Source organism: Simochromis diagramma, unplaced genomic scaffold (genome assembly GCF_900408965.1).
Source record: "Simochromis diagramma unplaced genomic scaffold, fSimDia1.1 OVJJ01000419.1, whole genome shotgun sequence".
NCBI lineage: Eukaryota > Metazoa > Chordata > Actinopteri > Cichliformes > Cichlidae > Simochromis > Simochromis diagramma.
This window is the reverse complement of record NW_024387244.1, coordinates 5517370-5542761: the sequence shown is the minus strand read 5'-3', so window position 1 is coordinate 5542761 and position 25392 is coordinate 5517370. Positions and strand designations below refer to the sequence as shown.

Genomic DNA, 25392 nt, shown 5'->3' with positions numbered 1-25392 from the left:
CTTTTTTTTTTTAAAATAGTAGATTTGTTTATGTTTTGTCATTTTTTGGGGGGGGGCTACCTAGTAAAGAAAGGTCTAGCGTGAGAAGCAGATGGAAAAACAAAATGAGTTGGGAAAAAACAGATTATTGTCGCTTTTGCATTAAAGCGACATTAACAAAGTAGACTGGCTCACAAACACCTCGTAAAGTTAACAAACCCAAACTAAAGTGACCTAAACGCCATTCTGACTTTAAATTTGCATAAGTTTGAGTGACTTATTTGTCTAATTTACATAACTGTTAAATTCGGTAGTATTTAAATATAAACTTAAACCAGAAAATAAACTCGTTCCTCATAAACTCAAAGAACTCATCACATTGCCTCCGACTGACTGAATAACTAGAAACCGGGTTTTGATGTTCAATAAATTGCAACTTGTCAGGTTAGTCTAAACGGCTTAAGCAGAATGAGCCATGGCGCTCTGGTGACACATGAGCCGATGGATGTGTGTGTTAAAGTCTGAGCTGCTTGTTGTTGGAGGGACGCGGGATGGCTGGTCGTGGACTAAATGATCACAGAGGCAGTCGATGACCATTTCCACCCGTTTGTCAATGAACAATGAATGCTGTAATGTAGGAGTGGGTTTCTGGACACAGACCAAGCGTACTCTTGAAATAGTAATGGACTTTGGGACCTGAGAAGCTTTGCCTACATTTACTGTAGCAGCTTCGTGCAGAGTGTAGCGTTACAGCTCATCCTTCCCTAAGAACAAACCCAAACATGGTCCCGAACAAATTTCATTCCACTTCTGGGGGGAACTTTCTGTGCTTCATACTTTAGTCCGATGCATCTCACTTACTGTCTCTCTTTCCCAATCCCCATCTGGCAGGGCCTTAGACTCTGAGCCATAGTGTAGCGGAGAGTACACCCAGGTCCTGTCCTCTGGAGGCTGTTTTTACACACCCACCACAGCAGAGGGGGCCAGAGGGACAGAGGAAAGGCCAGAGGCACAGAGACAAGCAGCAGGGGCAGGCAGGAGAGAAAGACACAGGAGATCACAGGAGAAAAGACAAGACAGGAAATGAAAATTAGGGATGCATTAAGGAGGAATGTTGTTGAGACATACTGGAGAGTGTGAACGTTGAAAGTGTTTGGAAGGATGTGTTCATCCTGGCTGAATTGAACATGATGTTAATATCTTATACAAAAACAAACCAAAAAAAATGCTGTAAACATGTAAATATAAAGATGAACCTCAGTGATGTGTGCCTGAATCACATGTCTTGGTGTTTTGTAACATTTGGACTAAGTCCTGGGGAGCAAAGCAAGGGATGAGTTGCTAAATCATCCAAGCGGGAAGTATGAGGAGCGAGAAGGAAGGAGATGGGAATGGCGAGCGGGGGGGGGGTAGCCAGGATGCCGGGACATTCAGACACAGACACAGAAAGCATCCTCGTCAAAGAAAAGCAAGGGAACAAGATGTCTTTTTCCCCTTTTCCAACAAGCAAACATGCCTTTTGTTTTATGTGTTGTTGTTGTTCGTTTGAACTCAGTGTTGTTTAGAGTCTCTAAAAAGTCTCGCCATTATCATTCTCGGGGTACCAGCCCTTTAAGATAGGGAAGCCGCTGCAACACGGCAACAGGTAACAGGGATGGAGGTGGATGTCACACACTCACACGCTTGCACATGTATATTTACACACACACAAAGTTCAGCACATTGCAATAAACACACTAACTACACAGGTGCAAAGAGAAATAAAGCAAGCTGTCAGTGAGTGAGGAAACAAATACTCAAAAGAAGATGAATATAAAAGAAACTGTCAAATAAGAAGCTTCCTGTCACTTTTTTAACCTGCTGTGAACAGGTTTTGTTCTTTAGTGTCAACATGATCACAAAACAACACAATCAGTTGATAAATCACAACAATCACAACAATCCAAAAAACCTTGTTTCCTCTCAACACTGCAATCAAATATAGCCTAACAACAGGAACAGCTACTGTTACAAAGCCACTGCTGTCTAACTTATATCTCACTTACTGGCTGACCAGACTGGCATTTCCTCCTTTGTCGGAAAGGAGAGACCACCCAGGTCCTCCCATCAGGAAACTGACAACAGCAGAGGTACATGACAGATGGACAAACAAAGACAGATGAAAAGCTGAAAATAGGGTGGAGGGGGACACGGGGCGAGGAGGGAAACTCAAAATAAAACACTGACGATAAAAAAAAGGAAGCATGCTGGGGTGAAAATGGAAAAGGCACGGATACACTGGATAAGTCGATGGTCACAGCTAGATTCACGTGTCTGGCTGCCGCCTCTGTTTTCATTTCCCGCTTGCATACAACAACACCATCTCGCCACTTTCATTATGGCTTCTGAAGAAAATCACAATAATGAGAACATGTGAAATAAGAGAGAGCGCATGGAGGGAGTAAACAAAGGATGTGAGGTGGAAAGGGAATGGCAAAAAACTGAACGTTTGAGCGAAGAGGTGTAACGGGTTAATGGGGTGGACATGAGAGGCAACAGAAATGAGAGTGGGCAAAAGAAGAGAAACAAACATATGACGTGAGTACGGATGTGAATCATAAAAACTAAACTCCCAACCAATCTCTTCTTTTCAGTCTCGCAGCTGTGCTGTTTTTTTAATGGGGAACTACACAAGCTTAAATGCTGACAAATCTTCAAAATTCAGACATATACTTAATTTCCATCTCTGGAAAATCTACAATTTAAAACCATTAAATTGTTCCAGCAGCTTGATAGACTATTAAACAGAGTCTTGGGATGATAAACTGGGTTTTTATGCATCACAATTCGCTCCTCCTTGCAGAAATGATGGAACAAATCTCACAAGCACTGAAATCTAATTCATATTGATTTTCTCCAGTAAAAACCGTTCCCATAATTTGGTCGTGTTAAAATAAGCAAACCAAAATGTGCAGAAAATCAGATTAAAGAGATATTTTTATAGGAGTGATGTAAACTGATATTTTCTGTAGTCCCAACAGACCTGAGTGTGATCTTGATCTATCTAAAGCAAAGCCATGCCTTCCCTTGAAGGACCTTAAAAAGCTCATTCATGCTTTTATCACTTCCAAATTGGACTACTGTAATTCTCTCTACTTGGGCCTCCCATATTCTTCTAGTCACCGGCTCCAGTTAGTTCAAAATCCAGCTGCGCGTCTCTTAACTGACACTAGAAATTATGATCACATCACACCAGTTTTAGCCAACTTGCATTGTATCAATTTACCTTTAAAATTCTAAACAATTTGGCTCCCAGCTGTCTATGTGAACTCCTCCATTTATATATTCCTATAGAGGACATAGATCTTCCAATCAAATGCTCCTGACGCAACCGAGGTCTCATCTGAAGTCCAGAGGTGATCGGGCCTTTGCTATCGTAGCACCCAGACTCTGGAATAACCTCCCTCCTTATATTCCGTCCTCAGAGTCCATCCAGTCTTTTAAATTGCATCTTAAAACTTATTATTTTGTCTGGCTTTTGATTCAAACTAGTTTGTTATTTCGTGGCTAGTTATGCTGTTTACCCATATTGTTTCCTGCCCTCCTTTTAACTGTTTTTTATTCTGTCTTATGCTATTGCTCTGACCGACCGTGAAGCACTTTGGTCAACTTTGTTGTATTATTATTCAATAATAATAATAATTATTATTATGCTATAGAAATAAATTTTGATTTCATTTTATTTCATTTTAGACATTAGGCATTTAAACACTGCCCCAGATTGTAGCATGTTAATAATTTCATTTGAAACTTCTGAGAAATAATTTCCGAAACATGTGTCTTGCTCTTCATGTGTGAATGAACCGGAGCAGCACCTGAAGTGTTTAAGATTGGAACAAGCCTTTTGGGCAATCATGCAGAAATCCAATTTATTCTTCAGAGCGAGGGGAGAGCACAAAAAGACGAAAGGCTAAACTGAGTATTGTGGTACAAATCCAGTCTAAACACACTTGCCCGTACTCCTTTTATACTGTAGTTTGTGTTGTTGGCATTTCATCAGCAGCTAATAGAACAACAAGCTCTTTGCCACTCCATGAAGTCCCCTCTGAGCGCTCTGCCTGTGGCATGCTTCTTTGTAGTTACACTTCAGGATGTGTGTGGTGTCACTTTTTGTCACGCAGTGCTACAGACCCCCTGCTGCTGTGCACAGAGAGAGGATCTCCTGCTTTTGAAGCTTGTAATGGGCGTCAGCCACAGCCGGGTAGATGAGAAGGCTGTTAAATTACTGAGGGAGCTCACAGACTAACCTGTTGGTCATTAAAGTTTCTCAAAGCCACATTAGAAGGTGTTTAATTCCTGACAGGCCAAGTGAGAACGTTTCTATCTGTAACTGTGATCACTAGCTCTGCTCTCCTTCACCCGATGCTCATACATTCATTTATAGCTACGCTTTTGGGTAGACTGCTAGCACAATACTATCTGACAGTACTGAGACTGAGCAGATGCAAATGGGGAAAAAAAGCTTTAAATGTTATTTAGAAAAATCCTGTGAGTGTGTGTCTGAAGGTTGGCTCGAGATCATTTGAGACAGGAGCAACAAAGTGAAGGTATACATCACTCTAATATCACTCAGCAAACACTCCAAACCAAAGCGCACACCTGTGTTTAAAGAAAACATTTTGGGAAATATGCCTCTTGCTAAGAGGTAGATGAGACGAGTGACTCGACTCTCACATCTAAACACTAATCTACCTGCCAACAGACTAAGCTGAGCATTAAAAACAGGATAACAGATATCAGTCTTATAACTTGACTCCAGCAAGAAAGCAAAATGTTTCCCAAAACATTTCGATTAGCTGAAAGCACCACACACTGCAAACAAGAGCTGCGCACACTCTTTTTCCCGTACCAGCCTGATCCTCCGCTCCTTTCCTGTAGTCTACGTGTTAGCGCATCTGTAGGACAGCGTCAAACAATTCAGTCTATTCAGTTAAGATACACCGACCCTGACTGGATATACGTGATGATGTGATGGCTAAAAAAAACAAAGCCAAACTAAAAGATTAGAGAAGTGATGAAAGCTGCTGCTTTGTGTTTGCTGCACATGTCCGAGGGTATGTTTGTACTTACAAAGTAGATATCTGTGATTGGCACATCGTCGTCGTCATCAACCGAAGCCTGACTGGTGCACCCTGAACCGGACACCTGGCTGGCCCTGTCTGCTTCCACTGCCACCGCCTCCTTTGGGCTGTATGTGGCTTCTTCGGGTGGCCCCGGGGAGGAGGAAGCAGCTAGGGCAGATGATGATGCAGAGGAGGCAGCCTCAGGTGCTGACAAAGAGCCTGAAGGTTCTGCTGCGGCACCGTCTAGAGCGTCTGCGCCGGCTACTTCCTGAACGTCACTGTGGAAAAACGAATGTTGTATTGTTAGAAAATTAATTGGCAGCATTAAATTAGCTGTTAATAGTTCTTTTATATGTATGCAGACAAGCACAACTGGATTACTTTGATTCAAGAAGAGCGTAACTATGTGGTCAAAGTGCAGCACACAGTTTCAGGTATTTATAAAAATGTTGCATCCTGTTCAGTTCACCTCACTTTATGTATTAATGTATTTTAACAAGAGCAGAAACAAATCTGCCTGCACATCCACCTACACACAGACCCACAGCCGTTAAGAGCCATTAATTGGGTCACTTGCCATAAGCCACTTTCCAGCAGCAGGGCAGAAGAGTGGGACCAAGCTATTAGAGAAAATTCAACAGCTGTGCGTATATGTGCGGTGGGGGTGTTTGTGGTTTAGATGCTTAAGCTTAAAGATTTGCCAGCTGGCTGTGTGCTGCCACAATCCTTTATTGTTCCTGGCCAGATCATCGACTATTAGGAAGGATTTAGGCACATCCACATTGCTTTCTCAGCTTCTGTGTTTGAGTTTAGCTCCACCAGAGGAAAAGCCCGGCAGCAGGCCAAGCAAGCAAAAAAAGAGGAGACTTGGCATCTCCAAGTGAAGAACTGAATGGCTGAACAAACGAGGGGGGACGGGATGATTGTTGCCATGCAAAAAGATGCTCCCTTACTCAGTTCGTCTCAGCCCATTTCATCCCACCTCTTTCTTTTTATTTATTTATTTATTTTTTTACACAAAATTTTTCACTACACAGTTTTTTCTGCCTGCCTTCTTCACAAATTGCTCCTTATATTTATCTTTTCTTTTCATCTTCTAATTAAATATACAATTTCTCCACTTCACGTCGGCCTTCTCACCTCCATCCAACCCATTTCCAAAGCTGCAGGTGTGTTAGAAGCAGCTTCTCAGAGGAGCGTTGAGGCAGTTAATCCATTCGCCTATCACTGTCTCGGCTGCTCTCGCCACCCCTTCCTTCCTCCCCGCCAGCTCTTTCCAGACCCCCAGGCCTTATGTCTAGCCACTGCCTTCTCACCATCAAACCCAATTATTCAGTTGGCTTCCCTCGGCAACCGCACCCCAATCTCCACTGACCTGACTCCAGGAAAACTCCAGCGTGTTTACATTACGTCTGTTTAAGTCTGTAAAAATGAACGTTTTTTTACTTTTTGTTTTCAAAATCCAGAGCGGCATAAAGTGTTGCTCTAACTCTCTTTGTTTCACCTTGAAATTAAAACTAACATGCAATCCAATCTAGTTAATCAGAAACATTTTAAAATATACAAAGTGTGGGATAATCGCAGCTTTATGGGCGGCAGCCTCAGGCGTGAAAGCTTCCCGACCCACTACCCTACTTTTTCTGATCGTTTCCCCCATGTTTGGGTTTTTTGGATTTAGTGTCTGCACCATGTTCCCATTTAAAAAAAACAGGAGATAAACACTCCTTATGTATGCATGTGGGCACTCTCTCATAACCTAATTACTATAGATGCATGCCCCTAAATTCACCTGCAGCATTTATTTCCCCATAACAAGAGAACCCTGACCTCATGAACAAATGGGTTAAGCTGCTTTCAGTGTTTCTCTGTGTTCCACTGTGTGTGTGTGTTTGTGTGTGTGTGAGACAGGTGAGGTGTGTTTACCTAACAGCTGGCTAAGTCCTGCTGAGACACAGGCAGCAGGTTATTTATAGTATGGTGTCAAACTGAGTCATATTGCGGTAATAAAGGAGCCTCGTTCTAGCTCTTTCTGTATTTGGGTCACATGTATGATAAGAGCTGCCTCTTTCTTTCACGTCTTTCTGTCGTTTACAGTGAAAAGAACAGAGGCTGTGACTTTGTTTCTTTTATTCATAATGGTCTGTTTTGTGCATGGTGGAAAATATTCATCATTAAGCATTTTGTGGGACTAATATGGCAACATGCCAGGTGGCAGCTATATTACATCGTTTTTATCTATTTTAAATGAGGATATTTTTTTAAAGTATACAAATACTTAGTCCGTTTACAGGTACTGCTTAAGATACACTTTAGACAAAGTGTTCCGCCGCCTGATGGGAACCAGGCTATGGCTCTATCAAGATATTGAAAATTGCGATACGATAAACTGACGATTAATGACCAAAACATTTACTAGGAAAAAGACAACCTTCCATTTATTTCCTTAACAGCGCTAAGCGCGTGCAAAGCAATTCCCTGAAGACCAAAGCATTGTAGAAGGCTGAATATCCTGAGCATAACCATGTATAATATCCACTGAAGTTAAAAAGAGGTGCTTTGCAACATTAAACTGCAGTGTGCAGTATGCATTTTTCGGACCATAAGGTGCACGGGATTATAAGGCACATTAAGCGAAACAAAGCAGTCAGATAAATCAAACTTTATTAAACTCATTCTTCTTGCTTCCTCCACTTCTGTACCATTGATTCATTAATGTTGAATTCTCTGGCAGCTGCTCTATTCCCATGTTGTTGCAGTATATTAATGACTAACCTTGTATTGTGGATGGATTATCTCAGTTGTTCTCCTGACTGAAGTTTGGTCCGTTTACAGCATCCTGCCATGCGATTGCATTTGTCTCTAACCATGAGGAACCTTCACGTTAACTTTTATAAGTGGAAAAGTGTTAGTGTTCGTCCTCCAGCTTCACTGTTTATGTTATGCTAACATAGCTGTGTCGCTAGCGATCACGTAGCACATCATTATATACCAGCTAGCCCAACTTCAGTAACCCTACAAACGTCACTGCTGTTTAGTTTCCTGTCTTCATTTATGTTGGAAGTGATAGCAGAGCTGTACGTTTGAATTTTTTCAGAAATCTCTCAGTCAGAACATGCTATATCATGCTTAGGTAACTAGCGAAACTAGCGAGCTAACTTCCGCTAGCTTCCTGCTAACTTCTAACTCCGTTAAATGTAATAACTTTTGTTTTCATGGATGCCTGGAAGTTAAACTTTATAGTTACACCTGGTAAAGCAGCAATGCTGATCGTTTTATTAAAGATGAAAGAATTTAGACAGTTTTTAACTCTCAGTGATGCTGCAGTGTTGTTTGACCTGAAACATACAGAGTTTAGAACCCAGATTACTCCCAGATTTAAGAGCATCTTAGTCCGACAAATACGACAATAACGACGGCCGCTTGCATGTTCTGCAAAAAAATGTGCTTTGTCGTGTATCTGACGGACAAACACCAAACCAGTTCCACATCACGGAAGTTGCACCATTTTTACAAACCAATTCTGGTTCATCTGTTTCACTCAACAATCGGCCGTGTGCGTATGAAAACAAAGGCACTGCGCATGCGCGTTTTACTCCCATTCTATCGCGATATTTCATTTTCCTATCATTGCCTAACATTATACCGGTATTACCGTGAACGGTATAATATGGCCCAGCCTTAATGGGAACCATGAAATAATGAACCCTAAGCTGCACTAGTTTGCATGTGTCCATGGGAAAGACACTGAACGCTAAATGAACCCCAATGCATCCATTAATGTGTGTATGTGATGGATAAACCAGTGTGGATAAAATAAAAACCTGTAAATATACTTAAAGGCCACATTGTTAGATATGCCTTCCTAGGGCTGGCTTGGACACCCTTTGAATTCAGAATTCCTCTAATTCTTCATGGCATAGACTTAACAAGGTGCTAGAAACACTCCTTATGATTCTCTAACCCTATTGACATGATACCATCACCATAGCTGCAGATGCACGTTCATGATGCAAATCTCCCGTTCCACCACATCAAAATATGTTTACTGTGGAGACTATTTGAGTACAGTACATGTTCTTTTTTTGCTTGTTTTCTCTCAACAGGTGATCGAGATGATTTTTGTGACACGATGCTTGAAGCAGCCATCAGAGGATGGTCACATTGTGGTCATAAAGAGATGGACACGGTCAGCAAGAATGCAAAAGTAGACTTTGGTATATAAACGATGCTCAGTTAGTACTAAGCACCCCTTCTCTTGGACCATTCTCTGCAAACCTTAGAGATGTTTGTGTGGGAAAGTCCCAGCACCAACAACCATGCCATGTTCAGAGTCACGTAAATCACATTTTTGCTCCTTTCCCCTTTAGCACGTCTGTGGTGTAAAACGTGCCACCAAAAGTTCCTCCAAAGGTTCCTGGTATCTATCGAAAAATCTTAAACATGTTTTGCAGCTGGCTGACCAACGATGTAAAAGTCGATGTTGGCACAGGTTTAGGATATTTAATTAAACTCAGTGTTATGTGAATACACAGGTTACAAGTGTGTTTCTGATGTTTTGTTCTTGTAAATCAACTGACAAGAAGCGCATTCGTCTCTCCAACATCAGATTTTAAGTCTAAGTTTGAGGATGACTTGTGTTTACATAGTGTTTATCCTTGTGTTGTTGGAGTACCTGATTTCAGGTGAGGGCTGAGGAACAGAGATGGTGGGCTCACTGTCGTGTCTCTTCAGCTCCACCTCCACTGTGATGGTCTGCTGATCCTCCTCACGCACACGCAGCTCCTCCTGGGTCCTGAAAACACAAGCAGCCTCATATAAAAAGAAAAACACGGAGAGGAAATGAAACGCCAAAACACACACACGAGGAGGAAAAACGGGCCTAGTCATAAACACTGACATCAGATTTTCTCTGCCACCCACCCACCACACCCAGGAGTGTTTAATGCTATGAAAACATACAACAAGTGAGTGTTTGTGAAACAAGCTGAGCTGATCCTGCCTAATACATTTTGTGACTCTGGACTCAGACTCACCTCCCATCATGGCTAAGCGACTGGGTGTGCCTCCTGAAGAGAGAAGAAACACAGTCAGTAAGAGCAACATGCTTTAAGCCTCACACTGGTGAATTCTGACAACACAACTTTAAGCTTAAGTTTAAGAAATAAGAATTTGGAAATAAAACCAGTTATATTTCAGACTAAAGCATAACAAAGCCATTAATTACAGTGTTAACTGTCCCCTATATGAACTTTAATATTTATAAGCTCATGTATAATTAAAAGGGCAGTGAACAGATGGATTCCATGTGACCATCTAATATATAAATGTTTTAAAAGATGTGTGTGTGTGTGTGTGTGTGTGTGTTAGTACCTGTAGCGGGGGTGTTCGGCCGTGTCAGAGGGAGATCTCTCAGGAATGGACAAAGAGGTGGTGGAGGAGAGCGTAGTGGCAATTGATGCTGTAGTGGCCTCCTCGAATGATGGAGGAGTACATGGAAGAAGATCTGGTCTCCCTGGTGGACGGACACAGGTACAGTCATTACATTTTATCTTGGAGAGAGCTGGCACCTGTCAGCAATCTTTTTTTTTTGGCATTTTCCTCCTTGGATGCCTCCTGGGCGAGGTGTTCTGAGCATGTTCTACTGTGAGGAGGCCCCAGGGCAAAGACAGGACACGCTGGAGAGATTATATCTGTCAGCTAGCCTGGGAATACCTCAGTGTTCCCCCGGATGAGTCGAAGGTTTTTTTCGGGGAGAGTGAAGTTTGGGTTTCTCTGTTAGGCTACTGCCCCCGCAACCCAGCCACATATACATGGTAGAGAAAGGATGGATGGATGGAATATGCTGGTGTAAAACTATATACCGTGTTCCATCTTTGTTAATTTTATCATAACACACAGCATGCAGTGTATTTACCCTCGTCCTCCAGCGTTGGGAAGCTGCGAGCTCCTCTCAGGTCGTAGATATTCTCGTCTCTCTCAGAGGTCAGCTGGCTGGCTGACCAAGCTGCACCAGGACCACCACACTTGGGCACCGTCAAGGACACACGACCCTTCTTTGACGGAGAGGACTTCAAAGCTGAGGAATAATTTACAATAAGGCTTTTATTTACAGTAATGAACCTGTGTGTTGTGTAGTTTGGGGTATTTAGCTTACAGTATACACAGCCTTTAAGTGACAGTTTTTATGATCTCTCTCTCTCTCTGTATATATCTATCTATCTATCTATCTATCTATCTATCTATCTATCTATGAAGTCTGAAATGAATTTTTACTTTTTAAAGACCTTTTCGGGAACTTGTTCTGTTTTTGTTTTTAGTGACCATTATATTGTTTCTTTATTTTCCCTTTTAATTCCTGAGAAAATCATTTTAGGTTAGGAATTTGTTTGGGTTTAGCGGAAACAGGAAATTGGGATTTCAAGCAAACATCGCGACTACATACACCCTTTCTGAACATATATAAATGAATGTAAACTCTTATAAAACATGGAACACTCTGAAAACACATATTTCAGTGGGGTAGATTCTTGTTGGATATCTATACTGATAGGCACTGGGTTATGTTGCCACAGAATGATGTGACATTCTAGGATGGGAATGAAAATTACCAACCTACACAGGGCTGAATTCAAAGACATCGCAAAAATCAAAGTGAAAAAAATGGTGCAGTCCATTTTGGTGAAATTTCATAGCAGCAACTCAGAATGGTGCTCATTAGTTTGTATGGACCTCAAGTGTTTGTATGCATGCCTGACAGTGTTAGAGTACGGTCCTAATGAGGTGACGGATGGTGTCCACGGAGATCTCCTTGGATCTCATGGATCACGGCTCTCCCTCCATGGACATGCCTCCCCAGACCATCACTGACCCACCACCAAACAGGCCGTCCCGAACAGGCAGTTTAACATTCTCCACGGCTTCTGCAGACCCTTTCACATCTGTCACATGTGCTCAGGGTGAACCTGCTCTCATCTGTGAAAATCACAGGACACCAGAGGTGGACCTGCCAATTCTGGTATTCAGTGGAAAATGCCAATCAGGCTGCACATTGCCAGGCAGTGATCACAGGGCTCTCAGGCCCAAGAGTCAGAAACGGTCAGAAAAGACTAGGGGGGCATAAAATGTCAGGGGTGTCCACCTGTAAAACCATTCCCGTTTTGGGGGTCGTCTCATTGTTACCCCTCCCGTATGCCTGCTTTTAATTTTATTAGCACCAAAGCAGCTAGAACTGATTAACAACCCCCTCTGCTTAAATCTAACCTTAGCTAACCAAGGCTGAAAATCTCATACACATACCCCTGTGTACTCTTTACAAAATGCTTAAAAGCAGTGAAAATAAAAGCAAATAGAGATCCAACAGATCTATTTTCCTAAAATGATATGAACTAAAAAAATCTTTCAGCTGCTGTATCTGATTTTTCTATCAAGACTTGACACTGAAAGTGTGTGGCACTCTCCTTCTCTCTACCTATGGCAACTTCTTAAATGAAACTCACAGGAGCTCTTCTTGAAAACTGTGGTGCTCATGAACTTCAAGAATCTGTCGGCATAGAATCCTGGCCGGTGGACCGATACAGTGTCCTGAGGGAGAGACAGAGAGATTAATGAGACAAATGGTGCATGAATAAAATGATCAAACTGGTGCTCGCAGTAGATTAAAACTGTCTGTGTTCTTCAGTGACCCATTTCAGTAATTCTTCTCTCTGGGCCAAACCACACGAGTGAACGACACCTGCTACAGACACGCAGAAACACAGTCAGACGAGGCTACAGACCCAACTCTTCATTATTTATGTTTCAGCAGACGGAGATAAGACAACACCAGCAGACTGACAGATGACACTTGGTGTTTGGTTTGAGACAGAGGACAGTAGGGGCGGCGGAAGCAATGAAGAGAGAGAATCTCAGTTATTAGCTTTTTTTGTTTCAGCATCACTGTTGCTCAATATGTAATGTTGCGTGTGGCTCGGAGGTCGTGCTGAGGATCCATTGTCGTCAGCAACAGTGACGAACAGGACGCCGTTTGCTCTCCCACACGTCTCGCTTGTCAGGGTGTTTTGGAGTGGGAGCTTGGAGTAAAGAAAGGAGGCGGGGAGATTCATGGGACTGATTTTTTGTTTTGTGCTGTAAATCTTTCTGTATCAGATTCCCTGTAAAATCAGACTTGGCAGAACAAAATATAAAATACTGTGTGTAGGCAGCTGCTGATCTTAATGGCTCTGTTTATGGAAATAACGCTACTTCAATGAATGTGGTTGCAATTTGCTAATAATAAAGTGTTTCTACGGCATTACAGTTTTAAGGCCCACATGTTTTTCAGAATGAGCAACGGACAGTGTTTTTCCTCAGAGTTACATTGTTTTAGTAGTGGTAGTGGAGGAGATATATACCTATGGTTTTATAAATAAATTAGTAAATAACACTTTACATACAATAAACAACAGATTAATGTTGAAATTACGGAGCTATTGAACTTTTAAAATATGAGTGGACTGAAGATGTAACTCCATGGTGTCGTTCTTGGGATATGTGCTAAAGGCTAAGATATACCCGGATGGCCTGCATAAGTGAACTCTGGAGTATATGTGGGATAATCTATCATGAGCACAGGACAAAGGACAAAACTACAAGTCAGCTACACAGTACAGGAGCTTCTCAGCTGTGGAAACCCATGCCATGAAGCTCCCTGTGGACAATTTTTGTGCTGATGTTAATGCCAGAGGAGGCTTGAAGCTCTGTATTGACTCAATGTTATCGAATCAGCAGAATGTTTGAGACTTCTATGCACAAAAGAGCTTTTGTCCATTTAGCACCCTTGACTTGGAATGAACTGCAGAACTGGAAAATAACTGAATTAATTTCATTTCATTTAGTGCTTTTAAAGCAAAACTAAGAGTCCCTGAGGCCAAATCCATAACATGCAACAGTTTCAATTAGATTGTTTGTCATTTTAACTGAATTTTATTTAATTCTATCTTTATTTTATTTGATTTTTCATTTATTTTTTCACGTGTGTTGTTGCTGCCTGTGTTTAATTGAGTAACTGTGAGAGACTTTCTGCTGCCTATCTTGGCCAGGTCTCCCTTGAAACAGGTTTTTAATCTCAATAGGATCCTCCTGGTTAAATAAAGGTTAAATAAATAAAAGAAAAAGAAAAAACTTCACCACTCTGTGACACTGCCCTGTAACTTTATAGGGTTAGTCTGGGATAGGTGTGGATTTACAGGTTTAGCCATGTGGATGGAGAAATAATGAGTCAGGCAGGTAAGCTGACAGAAAATTGACATTTTGTGCCAATAAACCCTCTTACGATGTCGAAGCTCAGGAAAGAAACCCAAAAGCTAAAAAACTCACCCCATCATGAACCAAAGCCTTCCACGTGTGTTCCAGCTTCTTGATTAACCTGCAAAAACAAAGTTGGCATGGCAAACATGAATAAACCTAATGAACTTAAAGGTGTTTTAGTACAAAACACTGTGGCAGTAGTGTACAGCATGTACACATTATTTATGTCAGCATCATGCAGACGTTTGGCTGATTTCTAACATGATCACCTGTAAGACTGCAAGATGTCGATGATTCCGATGAAGAGAAGAAGCCTTTCTCCTTTTCCGCTAACGGCGGGGATACCGCCCATCCTGAAAGGAGAAGAGAAGTAAAGCTAAAATGAAATGTGGCAGGTTTGGGTGCCATTAATCTCCAGCCATCAGCTTCTCCACAGAGTTTATCTGATTTATTTTTCTCTTTCTTATCATCATTAGTCAGCTTTAGGATGTGTTCTTTGTGAATAGAACAACATTTAATGTCAAACTACAACACTTATTCAAAATAAATGTATCTAGATTTAAAGCCGTACGACTCTTGGTTGGGTTTAACTGAACAGAAATGTGAACCCCAGCTGTGGAGAGGATGACAGCATCAGGGTCTGGTTCATCTTTGCAGTCTTCTGCTATTCCTACAGCTCATTCAGGTAACTGCAGGCATCCAGGCATTCACCTTTGACTAAATAATCCCATAAGTGCTTCTCTGCAATGTGAATACACTCATACCCTGTACCTTCAGTGCCTTTTAAACTTGTGACAGAAAATCTGATTTAATGAGATTTCAGAGTCAGATGATGTTTCTACCAGAAATTTGGCTTATGAGAATAAGCCTATAAAGGCAGGAGATGTTGGTTTCTTTCTACTTAAATCTAAGACTATAGAGTATTAGGGTACTTTAATGAATACTCAGATTTGTTAAGGCTAACTGCATCTTAGCAAGTCAGCAGGGTTTTAGTCTCTGATGAACCTTTAATCTACACTGAACTCAACATTCGGACTTCTGACACAAAACCGCTGATTGCTTTACGGGCAAGATCTGAAGTTTTGCATTTTCTTCAATTTCTTTTGAATTTCTCTGAAGTTGTGTATATTAAGCTCTAAGAGGCAGCACCAAAAAATGCAATTATCTTTTCAAGCTGAAAGCAGTTGAAATTGAAGCACTGAAATGGTTTACATTTAATTTGAAGGAACTAAAGTGTCGCATCAAGTGTGAGCATTAAAAGGGAACAAAGAGCTGAAGAGAGAGAAGAAGCGTAACTACTGAAAGCAGAATAACTTTAGGAGGGAGAGTAAGAGATAAAGGTAGATGAATAAGTTCTGACATTGTTATTTATCCTTCAGGTTGTTAGCTCGTATAAATGCGGGAAGTCGGAGACATGCACTCCCAAAAGCCTCTGCTGTTCTCCTCTCTGGCCAAACTCACGTGTCGTCTGTGTCAATAGACCCTCCGCAGGCAGCTCCCCCCTGGATGGACTCCATGGCTGTGGAGTACAGAGCCTTCTGCTGGGCCACGGGCCTTTTCTCATCGCTGTCACCCTGGGAGCCCTCCATCTGCCTCTCCCTCTCCGCTTGGTCGATGTTGTGAACCCCAAGCAGCAGGCTGTAGTCCATGATCTTAAAGCTTTCCAGCACCTGAGCACAGGACAGGCAAAGATAGTTGTCAGTGTGCAGTACCTATGAGACACGCAGCTTCTAAATCCTGACTGAAAGCTTTTATTTTTTATTATTTTAACATGTCCCCGAGAGGGATATAAAACCAATAACCGTGGAGATGTTAATGCTATACACAAGACAGAGTGGTGCACGGGCATGCCCACACTGATAAACAATGTATTTGACTGCCAGTGAGTGCACACACACTGCTTTCCGAGTACTGTAAATGGAAACAGCAGACAGTGATTTACGAGAGAAAAAGCCAGCCAGCTACCAGACCAGACACCTCGTTAAACCTTGTACTCGTAACACAGCTCAAATTTATAGAAAGGGGTCCTGGGAATGCCAAACATCATAACCTCAAGAGAAGTTTTTCTTCCGTTCCAGCTCCCCTGTCTACTCTCATCCATCCTCTTTTATCGATCAGGGCACCATTAGTATCATGGGCTTCCTCACCCTTCTTTTTAAAGACTTTTTATATGCTTCTTCATCTACCATTACTCTTTATGAGCCATTTAACGGATCCTGCATCACAACAAGCAAACCAACTTCACCATCTCCTCCCCTCCTGTCTGTCTCAACAGAAAACATAAGTAAAAAAGCTAAAACTAGTATTTGCATTTAGCTGTATATTCATATTTCTCACCAGGCAGTCTCTCTGCAGGGTCTTGGTCAGGGCATTGCAAGTGTCCTGGTCCATCATCAGGCCATCCTGCAAGTCTTGCATGAAGTCCAGGTCTTTGAAGGTGGGCCTGGCCTTCTCCCTCTCCTTCTTGGACGCTCGCCTCTTGTAGGTGGAGCCCTTCAGGTCGTACTTGAGGTGCATGCGCACCACGCGGGGGAGGACATTGTTCATAACAACCACACGGATGTTCTTGCCACCTGACTGGACACAGTAGAGGCCGAAAAACTTGGGCAGCAAAGTGCGAGGGTTCTGATTCAAGTTCTGGAGATGAGAAGAAAAGAGGGAGAACATGAGAAATGAACACCATAAGGAGACGCTGTGAGGGATTGAGCCGAAATACAATATGTGTGAGGTACAGTAAGCTCACATGTAACAAAAATATATATATCTTTTAGAAGTTGTATGACTTCAGGCAGTGTTTCTGACACTGGAACAGAAATTGTTGCTTTTGATTAATGATATCCATTTCAGTTTAAATAAAAGCTTCAAAACAGCACAAAAAGGAACGCCACTGAACACAAAGAGGCATTTTTCTCCTCATGGGAACGTGACGGAACGAAACATACACGAGGAATAGGATAGCTGATACATGTTACGCAAACAGTTGACTGACAAACAACACATGATTCTCAGTGTACACACACTTTGGCTACGGTTACATATTCACCACCTGATCGCACCAGGATCCATTACACAACAGAGAGAGCCAACAGAAATGAAGGTTTTTCTCACAGTGCCATGTCATGTATATCAAAGTGGTTACTGGATTCTGTAGCCACAGGAGAAGAAAATCATACTTAAAAAGCACGACTCGGGAAAGAGTCGTATCAAAGCGGAATTTAAGCTTTTAAATTTACTGTAAGAACAAAAACCTTTGATGCTCCACCAGAGCACACAGTCAGAATGAAAGTATGACTGACAGGTTTTTGATCATTCTCAGTGCGATGATGTGAATTTTTATGTTGTGATGTTGTTTACATGTTTTACTTGAATTACTTATTAAAAATAAAGCAAATAATTAATGGTTACAGTTCTACAAAAGACTCTAAAAACTAATATTCAGTTTGGGATTCATGCCTCAACAGCAGTTATAAGATGAGCTGCAATCATGAAATTTTGTGGGTTTGTAGGTAAAAATTTAAATATGTAATAGGGCTGTGCGATATGACCAAAATCTCATATCCCGATATAAGAATTATATAAATCACAAAAATTTAACATTTTCTGTAAATTCTGTGAATCTCGGGCAGCTCGTCTTGCGGGAAGTGTTTCCAGCTGCGCGTCATGTAGCTGGAGTCGAGTGTTTTAACCGATGCATGAAACTATACGTTTTTAGACATAAGTTGTAAAGGCCGCCGCTTTCTTTGTGAGTATTTATTACACGGCGTGCTGCGGGGAAAAGCTTGTTCTACCGTTTGAGTCTAAGGTTTATTTTTTAGCACCTGGCGGCTCTCTTTTACTTCTCATCCGTAAATAATCTGCTCTTTCACGTGATTCAGTTTATTTTGAAAAGTCTTAACAGGATCTTGAGCTTTATTGTGAAAGGTTTATGTGGAACATAAACCAGCGGACACGCCATGCTGTTACCGTCGTTGTTGCTAACCACAACGCATAAAAACAGGCGCTAGTCCGTCCATAGTGTGGTTATATTAAATATAAGAGAAAGAGAGAACTTTAGGAAATTAATATAGCCACTACAGTGACCATCAAAACGATGAAAAAAATATTGCCGTAAACAGTTTATTTTGCGACACCACGAAACAAAGGATAGCGTAAAATGAAACGATAGACGTTTTTATATCGTCATCCGATATATATCGTTATATCGAACAGCCCTAATATGTAATACTTCATCCTAGTTCTGCTATAGGTTTCTTCCTTTTACAAGGTTGTTTTTCCTTCCCACCTTTGTCAAGCACTTGCTCATAGTGGGCCATCTGATTGCTGGGGTTTTCTCTGTATTATTTTAATGTCTTTACCTTACAATATAAACCGGCTTGAGTTGACTGTTGCTGTGATTTTGCACTATATAAATAAAACTGAATTGAGCTGAATGTATTGCATCAAACTGACTTGACTCTCATCTCGAAGAACATATGTCATAGCGAGAGCTCTGTCTCTGGCTAGGACTTAAAGACCAAACAGGAGTTTTCAGCGTAAAGGTCGTCGGTGTGCACACCCAGGTTGTTTCTTGCTGCTTTTTTCTTTTTTTCAATATTTACAAGGTTATTCACTGTGAAATTTGTAATGTGCTGAGGCACCTGAGGGAGAATATTCAGCATAAACAACCTGAGTTGCGATGTATGCCAATAAATAACACACTGAAAAATCTGGAGCTGAAGCCACTCCAAGTCAGTTCTGGTTTACTAATCAACCTGATTGCCAGATTTGGCTTCCTGCTATTCTTCCATTTCCCAGAAATGTAAATCAAGTTGAAGAATCACTATTTTGATACACTGGAGGAGATCCAGGGGCACTGCAGATGCTCACGTGCAAGTGATGAGAAGGGGACTTACACAGAGCGATCTAAAAATAACAGCTGTGGAAGGAGAGCAGCGATGCCTGAGGAGTCCGGCTACAAGGGGTAATCGGCTGAATTCATATCTGACTGTTTTTTTTTTTTTTTTTGTGCAAAGTCACAGTCAAACTATTATCACTGAACAGAAATGAAAAGACACAAAGCACTTTAGATCATTTTTGGCTAAGCCAAATGCAATAACAAGATGAAGGCACACAAGGACATTTTAAAAAGTTCTTTAGCAAGTACTTTCCTCTGTATCACAGGTTATGCCAAATATTTCAAGAATCAATGCAAACAAATTAGTTTGGCTGGTTCCTCAGTTATAAACCTGCTTTGACCTTGGGACTTGGGCCAGCTAAGTCCCATTAGAAAGATGAGAGAAGTGCGAGAAACAGAGGGCTGCTCCATATAGTGGTAAACACACAGCAATCAGGGGTAAAAATGACTGCAAGAGGAGAGAGAAAGAGGAACAGACTCCAGAGAGATGAAGGATGACTAGAAAATGTGGCTGAAAAGACTAGGTACTTGGTGAATGACCTTCAGATGAGAAAAGCTTCTACAAAGAGCAGCAAAGAGAGAAAGAGCATCCTCAGCCCTCAGCCACACACAACCCTTCTGTCAGCATTACGAGGGCAGAGCGGTGACGAGCCAACAACACGAACACGTGAGGCACGGGAGCAGAGGAGAGGGATGGAGAAGAAAAACGAGAGGAAGGATTTAAACACAAAGACAGAGCGAGAGGGGGAAATCAAGGAAAATAAATCACGCTGAGAGAGCCACAGCAGCAGGAGGCTCTCTTTGGAGAGTGACAAGACATTAAAACACGAAGGAGAAGCCATATAATAGAAGGGTGAATAAACAGAGGGGAGAGAAGTGGCAGCACGAAGTCAGTTACATCACTGTGGTCTGCATGCTGCCCAGAGCCAGAGTCTTCAGCCTACAACCATGAGCCAGTCAGCTGTTGAAGACGTGGAGCTCCACCAATGACTGCTTGTACGCTGTCTGTTATGTGTTTGCCTAAAATACAGATAAGTCTCCAATACTCAAACTACTTCTCAATGTCCAAACATACATTTTTTGTCCTGTGTCGTGTTTCTGAGAGTCTTTAAAACCTCCCTCCCCTTTCTCTTGCCTCGGGCTACAGCCCGAAACTCTCCGCTTTTATTAAACCACTCGCTTAAGACCAATTACACCTGTGAAAATGTTTCAGAGCACGACCAAAACGATGGAAAAGGTCACAGTAAATGCGCTGAGACTTCAACTTCCTTAAATGATTAAACAAATTCCTGCAGTGGACTTTGCCCGCAGCTGTCGGTGCATGAATAAACACAAGGGCGAGGGCTATGAACCTGTGAGGCTGGATTAGCAGCATGGACATACATGGAGCTGTTGCTGGTTGACTTCTTTCAGAAAGAGGCTGTGAAGTTTTGGAGGGGGTGGGAGTGGGCTACTGTTGGTGGAAGTCATGCTCTGTTAGGCTTAAGCACAGTACATCCGGCTACTGAAAAACACCAGCCAGTCTCTTATGAAATCCTATGGCCTGAGGTTTCAGTCACAGAAGATAAAAGCTGTTAAGTCTGCTTTATTTGAAGGTTTGTGCTTGGAGGAAACATTTCCAGGATCTTACATAAACCTGAGAGCTTAAAAAAAACGTAGGGATAGAAGTTAGTATTTAAATGAAATAATAATAAATAATAACCTATTATTTATTCACGATTTTCTTATTTTCTTCCATATATGCCTTATTACAGTTTTTCAACATAGACAATATTTCAAATGATGAGGTCAGTGCATGTAGAAGTAATCCCTGTGTGCCAAAATGTCAGGTTTCAGACTGCTCTAAACAGACAAATCGTTCTACTCTTGGCCTTTTATGATGTCATTAAGAACAGATATCCCTAATATGGTCAGTTGAAGCTGTGAATAAAGGGTAGCCAATCAGATAAAAGTTTCCTTAAATGCAGGCTGGCCTTAAAGAAAGAAAAACGGGAGCTAAATAGCTTGTTTCAGATAGAGGCTGCACTAAAGCCTGGCATAAGATAAAGAAGGGTTATTTTTTGAACTACGACTCATGCAAAGCATCTCTATCAAAATATGGATTTGTTAAAAAGTATGGTGTCTTCAAACAAACATGCATAAGTACACAAAGGGTTCCCTGCCTTTTATCCAGTGCTCATGAATCTGTGTGTCTTGACGACAAGAAATTAGTGTGCGTTACTTAACGTAAACCTGAAAAGAGTAGCCAAATCCCAGTGAGAAAATAAATAAAACATGGAAGAACAGCTGCTGTGGCAGTTCATTTGAACTTCTTTGGTGGGACACGCCCATTTGAGCACAAAATGATTATCATTATTATTATTTTAGGTACGCTGTCATGCACACAATCTGCTTACCATGTAGTATCCAGGCAGCAGCTTCTGTAAGAATTCAGCCTCCTTGTGCATCACAGTCTTGATGATGAACTCATCGTCCTTTGTAAGGTAGAAGACTGAGCCACTCGCTCCAGGATTGGACAGCTCGATCAGAGGCTCGTTGCACAGGGAGTACTGCAGGGTTACACACGGAAAAATGACCAATGTTATGAAAAAGTTAAACAAAACAACTATAAATAAAAATTAAAATAGATGAGAATATTGACCTAGTTTGACCTTACAATTGTTTACGTAGAGGATATAGTACTAAGTAAAAGTACACTGAATTAGCTGTTAGTAGTACTCTGTCTGCAAGACGCACAAATTGTACTACTCTGAAACTGAACGGAACTTCGTAGACAAGTTACAGAAAACATGTTTTTTTTAAAGTTGCAGTCTATTCGACAAAGTCATGGAACATGATCATTTCTTCAGTCAGTGTGAGTCACACTGACTCAGTAAATTGTTAACGGTGTTCAGATTTGACATGAGCCATGACTCAGAAGAGTTCGCCTAAGTACTTTAATTGCTTCCATAAGCTCTGTATCACAGCCGCTGCTGCTGCCATAAAGGTGGAATTGGCTGAGTGGACCGAATCCTTTTCACCTCTCCCCGCATAGATCCCCCTTAACCCTTCCCATCTGGTTCTTTTAGATTACTGCAATCCATGCAAACGCTACCAGTGGAACACAAAAAAGCACAGAAAAATAATTACGGCACTTCATTATACATCTCCTCTGATACCTTCCTGTTAACAACACATTAATGAAGGATACCACGCTGACTGGAACTCTCTGGGGATCAAATCTATAAATGAGGAGTTGCCTGCAGTGCTGATAATAAACATAAACACTGGAAATCAAACACAAACACCAGCATGCAGAGACACAGAGCCCAAGTTTGAATATTAATGAAACACAAAAGGCACACATATAAGGACATAGAATAAATATATATTTTACAGAATTACAATGGAAACAAACACAAAGCTGAAAGAACATGCTTTTAAAATTCCAACGTTGTAACCTTTTTTATACAAACACTCCCCATCTAACTTCCGCTAATTACTCACATTTGAACATTCTCCTGAATCAATTCCAACATTTTAAAACACACCTAAACAGGACGGGAGGATAAGAATGTGAAGTTGACTAGGAATAGCAATAAGCAAACAGTTGGGAGGCTCATCTTCACACTAAGATAGGGCTGTTCGATATAACGATATATATCGGATAACGATATAAAAATGTCTATCCTTTCATTTTACACTATCGTTGGTTTTGTGGTGTCGTAAAATAAACTGTTTAGGGCAATATTTTTTCATGGTTTTGATGGTCACTGTAGTGGCTATATTAATTTCCTAAAGTTCTCTCTTTGTCTTATTTTTAATATAACCACACTACAGATGGACAAGCGCCTGTTTTTATGCGTTGTGATTAGCAACAACGACGGTAACAGCATCGCGTGTCCGCTTGTTTATGTTCCACATAAACCTTTCACAATAAAGTTCAAGATCCTGTTGAGACTTTTCAAAATAAACTGAATCACGTGAAAGAGTACGCAGAGCGTTTACGGATGAGAAGCAAAAAAGAGCCGTCAGGTGCTAAAAAATAAACCTTAAACTCAAACGTTAGAACGGGCTTTTCCCCGCAGCACGCCGTGCAATAAATACTCACAAAGAAAACGGCGGCCTTTACAACTTATGTCTAAAAATGTATAGTTTCATGCATCGGTTAAAACACTCGACTCCAGCTACATGACGCGCAGCTGGAAACACTTCAACAAGTCGAGCTGCACAAGATTCACAGAATTTACAGAAAATGTTAAATTTTTGTGATTTATATCGTTATCGGACGATAGATGTCTTAATATCGGGATATGAGATTTTGGTCATATCGCACAGCCCTACACTAAGATGTCTAATTTATCAGACGAGAAAGTCTCTTTAGGGATGTGATAAAACAGGCATCAAACCTTCAGCAAACAGAACTGCTGCAGAGACTATTTAAGCGTTTCTTTGTCTTTTTGGGTGTGAGAAAATCTAACATCTCTTTATCACTATTTACTGACAAAACAGAAAGGCCCATAATTGGCAGGTCCACAGGAAATAACAAAAATCAGTAGCTGCCGCCACAAATGTGTCAACAACACATTATCTCTTCTGGCAGGCCCTAATGATTTGTCTATGAATAACTTGTTGGTGGTAACACATAACAGAGTGACTTGTTAGAAAGGCTGGATTAGATGGTGCCAGTGCTACAGCCCCACAACAGCAATGGCTGAAGCTGTCACTCGTAGCAACACTAACAAGCTTATTGTTGGTTACGAGACAGAGGAAATACGACCAAAGTGTTCTGGTAATGCAAAAAGCCGTTAACCCTCCAAATTACCTTTTAATGGCAGCAATTTTCTACTGTAACAAATTACTTTTTAACATCCACCACTAATGAACTCTAACAACATCAGCTACCTGTGAACAGAAATGGCTCATATACAGTATTTTTTTATAGTGAGACTACATTTCAGTTCATAAGTCACAGAATAATTATGTTCTAGATTAAAATTTGAGCTTTTAATGCACGCGCAGCTTCAAGTTTGACTCTTATCCGTCACTTATCTGCTTTTACAACAGCACCTGGCTTGTTCATAATGTTTTATTATGTATTCTTAATGATTTCTGTCATCATTTTGTCTTTTCTTCTCTCTTTTTATGCATTCAGAAATGTTTCCATGCTGCTATTTTAGTACCTTGTAACTGGGGTTTAGAAAGATGCTATATAGAAATAGCATGTATCATCATCATCATCATCATTATTATAGCACTTTATGCCCATAAATTTTAGCCTTGCAGTTGAAGTGAAAGTTGTTTTTTTTTTTAACTTACAACCAAAAATCCACAGCAGACTGAACACTAAACATGAACATTAAGTCTTTCCTGTAGCACATCTAACCAACAACCAGCGATCATGTAATGTAATCTTACTTTGGCCTTACTTTTGAAGCATTGTCTAAATTAATTTCAGTGGTCGTCAGTGCGTAAGTGTGCAAGTACAGAAATATCAGTGATATCTGATTTTAAAAATCATTGAAAGTTTTGTTGACTATGTCCCAAATTAAAGTGTTGACCCCTTAGGTTAGTGAGGTTTACAATGGTCCCTCGTTTATCGGGAGTTAAGCCCTAAAAGTAACCCGCGATAGGTGAAATCCGCAAAGGAGTCAACTTTATTTTTTAGTATTATTATAGATGCTGTAAGGCTGTAAAACCCCTCACTACACACTTTATACACTTTTCGCAGACAGGCATGAACATTTTCACACTTTTCTCTCTTGTTTAAAAACCCTCAAAGTTCAAACCTTTGTAGAAAATAAGTCCAGTATTATAGAATGAAACCAAAGGCACCCGCGGTTGCCTTTGATGGTGCAAAACGTTTAATCGACATTGTTGTATTTATTGGGGAGAAAACTTACAAACATACAGTGCAACACTATGGAATCACACTGCTAGCAATCGAAGATTTATATAAATTTGAGAAGCTGAACGCATTCTGTACTGTACAGGAGACACGGCACAAGATTGATTGACAATAATCTACCGCTAATCAGGATGCAGAACGTAATGCACAGTAAAATAACTAAATTAATTAATTAATTAATTAATAAAAGCATGCAAAATTGCACAAAAAAAATTCAGCGAAATAGCGAGGCTGCGAGAGGTGAA

The 25392-nt window shown here is 41.0% G+C and overlaps 1 protein-coding gene across 3 annotated transcripts in view; it reads right to left on the bottom strand.

Annotated features, from left to right (window-relative positions):
• The window catches only part of pip5k1ca (phosphatidylinositol-4-phosphate 5-kinase, type I, gamma a), a 53059-nt gene that overhangs the window by 4362 nt on the left and 23305 nt on the right, over positions 1-25392 (bottom strand). Inside the window, exons 6-17 of one of the 3 annotated variants that reach the window (XM_040052893.1) lie at positions 21657-21809; positions 16704-17003; positions 15828-16036; positions 14636-14719; positions 14436-14484; positions 12578-12662; positions 10996-11157; positions 10452-10593; positions 10115-10147; positions 9754-9873; positions 5089-5359; positions 841-930 (exon numbers count right to left, since the gene is read on the bottom strand). In XM_040052893.1, the coding sequence (XP_039908827.1) occupies positions 841-930; positions 5089-5359; positions 9754-9873; positions 10115-10147; positions 10452-10593; positions 10996-11157; positions 12578-12662; positions 14436-14484; positions 14636-14719; positions 15828-16036; positions 16704-17003; positions 21657-21809 (1698 nt within the window). Of the gene's footprint in view, positions 1-13; positions 931-5088; positions 5360-9753; positions 9874-10114; positions 10148-10451; positions 10594-10995; positions 11158-12577; positions 12663-14435; positions 14485-14635; positions 14720-15827; positions 16037-16703; positions 17004-21656; positions 21810-25392 lie in introns of those variants that run through there. The other 2 variants (XM_040052892.1, XM_040052894.1) reach the window with 2 other exon arrangements.